At 45.0% G+C, this 5,048-nt stretch overlaps 1 protein-coding gene across 1 annotated transcript; it reads left to right on the forward strand.

Moving 5' to 3' along the window:
• Positions 1-1,068: 1,068 nt before the first annotated feature.
• LOC306934266 (kelch domain-containing protein 3-like) lies at positions 1,069-2,235 on the forward strand (the record flags this gene model as incomplete). The annotated part of the gene is made up of 1 exon (XM_079516837.1): positions 1,069-2,235. The coding sequence occupies one exon, from the start codon at positions 1,069-1,071 to the stop codon at positions 2,233-2,235; it is 1,167 nt and encodes a 388-aa protein (XP_079372963.1).
• Positions 2,236-5,048: the final 2,813 nt, after the last annotated feature.

A 5,048-nucleotide genomic window follows, 5' to 3' on the forward strand; every position in this document is an offset into this window, starting at 1 on the left:
AAAATAAAAAAGGTGTCCTGAACAGTTGCCACCCCCGCGATGGCAGTCTGTACATCGCGTGGGGTCACATATGGAGGCGTTGGGTGACTAACGGACGGATGGACGGGAGACGCAGGTTTTCATAGTAAATGCGACCTACGGTCGCAATTAAACGTCTATAGACTTGGCTGCCATATGACGTTATTCTGAAAGCCAGACGTTGGAGGGGATAGCCGCCCATTAAATGTGAAGTGAGCCTTATATCATGATGAACATGTATGATGATGAAGTCACGCTAGGGTACACACTACTACACTGCACTAAGCCACATCATTAGGTCAACCACTTCCCATTGACTTGGCCTGAAAATTTGTATGGAAGAAATGATCCTGTAAAAAGTCCATAGACTTTTACGAACACATGATGTCACGGGTGGCACACACAAAGACACACTAGCGCAGCTAAATTAGCTCTATGTATTCTCTGATGCAGTGGTTCTCAAACATTGTAATGTCAAGGACCACCACGGACCGCCATTTGAAAATATAAGATATTCAAAAAAATCACACTTGTGTGAAGTGAGGGGCGCGCTGATCATCATAGATCATCATGCATCACATTCTGTGCTCAGCCAATCAGCTGTTTGTGTGCTCCCTACACACAAAACTGTGCAATCTCTCTCACTCACACACACACACACACACACACACACACACACACACACACACACACACACACACACACACACACACACACACACACACACACACACACAAGCTGTGCATAGGAAAGATACAAATAGATATGTTTTGTATGACGTCTGTCTGTCTGTCTGTCTGTCTGTCTGTCTGTCTGTCTGTCTGTCTGTCGAACCTCCCATCCTTCACCACAAAGCTATTTACATACCACCAACCAACTTCTCCGATTGGCTAACACAACCCGCCAGCTTTGCCGATTGGCCAAGCTTTGCATACCATTTGTGCCCACGTAACCAATATAAGTGAGGATGCGTGTGACAGAACTCCCTTTCTTCATAGAACGAGACAGCTCCACGTCCATTGTGCTTTGCTGTGGTAGCCCTGCTGCGAGATGTTACGCTGCATAGTGCACCTGAAGGGAGGACCGAAGAGAACGCGTCATGCTGCGGTGGCAGTGGCCCACAAGGTGTACTCATTTGGAGGGCACGACATGGAGATCATCGACGTGCATGTCTTCAACACAGTGTCGTTGCGCTGGGTAAAGCTGCCCCCAGTGGCGACCGGAAGACAGTATCCCATCGAGGTTCCATCCAAGCGATCGGGCCACACAGCCGTGCTGATAGACGACATCATCTACATCTGGGGCGGTTACACTTACACACGGGAGGACAACGCACTCTACGCATTCGACGTCGACACCCACCGATGGTTCCAGCCCACGACCTCTGGGATTGTCCCGGGGGCGAGGGAGGGACACGCGGCCTGCGTCCTGGGGAAGGCCATGTATATCTTTGGAGGATTCAACTATAACTCTAAATACACTAATGACATCCACATGCTGGACACCACCAGAATGGTCTGGTCTTTTATCAAAACCAGAGGCATTCCAGCACACGCTTCGTTATGTCACTCCGCCACCATCATCGAGTCGATGGTGTTTGTGTTTGGGGGCAGAGGGGCTGAAACGGGGGGAGAACAGTTGGACTACAACAACGACATAAATATGTTTGACACCGAGACACAGAGTTGGCTGTGTCCGCAGCCAGACACCACCGTCTACCGTATGCCAGAAAGGCGCGCGTGTCATTCTGCCTTTGCCTACAATGGAGAGCTATACGTATTTGGTGGCCACAACTGTCTTCTGGACAGGACCTTCAATGATCTGTGGAAATTCAATACAGAGACGTTTGCGTGGAAGAAGCTCGAGCCGAAGGGTGAAGTCCCGAGTCTGTGGATGTCTAGGATGTGCTGTTGCATGGTGGGAGATCGTATCATCTTCTTTGGAGGATACAGATACACGTCGGCTCCGGCAGATGCTGAAGATTCTGATGAGGATGATGAGGTGTCCGACCTGTACATCATAGACTTAAGTCCAAGTCTGAAGACCTTATGCAAGCTAGGAGTCATTCACTATGGTCTGGAACAGTCAGACCTTCCAGAAAGCGTCAGATGGGAACTAGCTGCCATGACTACCAGAAGAAATAGCATAGTGCACAACTTAGCAGCGAACAACTTCCAGGCAACGGAACAGACGGAAAGGAGGATAACAAGGCAATAGCCACACTTCAAAAAGAATCCCTTCATTCGCATCAGAAAGAAAGCAGAGCACAGGAATGTGCTCAGTGATACCCACCAGGAAGTAAACAGCATCACATAGGAGAGTAGAGAAGTCTACTACCAAATGAACTGTACCAGGACACACGCGAAGATGAGGATCTCTAAGAATAAACAACTCCTACACCCAGTTGATCTCGTGCCTGAAGGAACGTAGAAACAAAGATTCTATGCGCAAAGGAACGGACAGTTAAGAAAGAGGACTGATGGTTTTGTTTTTTTTAAACAAAAAAGGAATTGACTCCAAAGGTGTTGTTTTTAATGTTTTTTTTCCCTGTTTTTATTGATTTACTGCTTCTGTCACGCATGAGCCGATTTAACGAGCTATGAGATTGGAATTCCAGATTGAATTAAATTGGTATTTGAACTTGCAAATGGATTTTCTGTAAAGATCTGGAGAGATCTGTTACTGAATGTACACTCTAGTAATCCAAATATAGTAGGCCTACCTCTATATTTGGATTGCTAGAGTGTACATTCAACACTTATTTTGACAAAAGAAAAGCATTTACAGCATCTTTAAAACTTGCTTAATAGGCTGTGTCAGGATCCAAGAAAAAGTGCCTAGAAAATGAATTCCGTTCCCACGTCATGGGCACTAGGCCTAATATTTCAATGCATTTTTGAGTGGTGTAAACCACTCCTACGACTGGCTTTGTTAGTTTACGTGTGTCTGTCTGTCTGTCTGTCTGTGCTCAAAAAATGAGCACGGTTGCTATGGTCACCCAGTTCACACGGGTGTGATTTCATTACGTCAGACATTACGTCAGACCACAGCTGATCAGTCTATATAAGACCTCACACCACTCAGTTCACACGGGTGTGATTTTTGTATAGACAATAGGCCTACCCTTCTGGACTTTGGGTTAAAAGTTCTCTTCATAATGTCCTGCAGTATTTTGACACAAGCCAGAAATGCATATTAAGTGTATAAACAAAACAACGATAATCTTGTGCTGCTGTTTTTGCTTGTAAAATGGGTTAAATTGGGTTAAATACAATATGAATATAAATAAATGGGTTAATACAATACACTGCTTCATCTCTCTCAGCTAAGGGGTCCTTGACCTGAACAACGTTGAAGACACTTGTTCTATACATTTTAAGTATACAGCATATTTTACAAAACTACTTCTAACTTACTGGTAGTGTTTCCCTCTCCGCTGGCATATACAGTTTGTATGCAATACCCTGCAGTCGTGCACACTTCCAGGCCATATCCCACATTGATATGTGTGAACCTGTTTAGGCAAATATTTACCACATGTTTGTAGTTACTGAATAGAATACCAGTAAGACGCCTGTGGGGCGAGAAGCGACCTCGAGGTCGTGTGCACTGGCCATATATGGAGCGTGTCTTGGGTTTACAGGGTTTGATGAGGTCAGATCAACATATGGAATGTCAGAATAGGTCAGCTCCATATATGGAGATCTAAGGGTGGCAGCGGTGGCAGTGTCTTGAGTGTACAGGGTTTGAGGGCACAGGTAGGGCTGGGCATTAAGTCTTGGGCCTGTTGAGAACTCTACTTTTCGCGGCTGCACAAATAACTTTGGGGTAGGCCCGTCTAGAGTTTAAATGAACAGGTATCAGTCAAAAGGGAGACATCGAAGAGGAAGGATGGATGGGGAATGATCAACATATGAAATAGTCCTTAGGCCGGATGAGATATCGTTGCCCTAACAAGGGACAAGACATATGTGGTATAATTTTGTTCGTCTGACATCCAGGAGTGCTAAATTATGTGATAGCAGTTTCAGAAGGGCAGCTGAATATGATTTTAGGGGTATAATCTGATTATGCAAAACCATATAATTCATTGTTATCTAAACTCCAAAATTATTCACTTTTATGCACATTTCTGATGAAAAAAATGGTATATAATGAAAGGCATAACTCAACGACTAATGGGCCGATTTGGATGATTCTGGATTCAAAGTATACATTTTCTGGGGTGCTGAGTTGATTTAAGAGGTGACTGAAGCAATTCAAGTTCAGGGTCATGTGTCAAAGGTCAATGTCAAGGTCATTTTGGATCCAAAATGTCCTATAATACTACGCATGTCTTGGATTGGTTTTGATCACATTTTCTCCTGATTCGGAAGCCGTAGATGAACGTTGCACATGTTGTGGAAGAGCGCCCTCTATCGTAAACACTGAAAACACCAAATTACGTCTATAGATGTCAATGGCTGTATTGAACTATGGAACCTCTTCCTCATCAGAACTGTCCTGTTCAACTGTAGGCATTGAATCTTCCTCAGGTGCTTGGTTTGTACAGTTCTGGAGTTTGCAGAGGTCTGTACATCTAAAACCATTGCTGAGACAACTGCAGTTAGGAAGCTTGCATACTTGTGCACATTTACAGGCCAAAAACTCAAGGACTACATCTGGTGCAGGGGCTGTGCGCATCCACTGAATTGCTAACTCTCTACCATCAACAGTTGTCCATCCACTCTGTATGGGATCTGGTGCAGATGGGTGAGTCTGCAGAGAGCATCTCCATATTCTAGTCTGGTAATTGGCACAGAGGGCATGGAGAAATAGACATTCACTACAATCTACATGGCGGGAGTTGACTGGAACAACTCCCCTCTCCTGGCACAGAAAAGATGGTAGCGGATCTCGTTCACGTCACTGGAGGTGGTCCCAGACAGGTACCAGCTGCAAGTGAACTGCTGCAGTCATTCAAAGAGCTCTGTTGAAACATCCCAAGTCTGGCCAAGTTGTTTGAATGTCTCTTAAGAATCAGGGTTTTT

This window comes from Electrona antarctica, assembly GCF_951216825.1.
Source record: "Electrona antarctica genome assembly, chromosome: 12".
Lineage (NCBI taxonomy): Eukaryota > Metazoa > Chordata > Actinopteri > Myctophiformes > Myctophidae > Electrona > Electrona antarctica.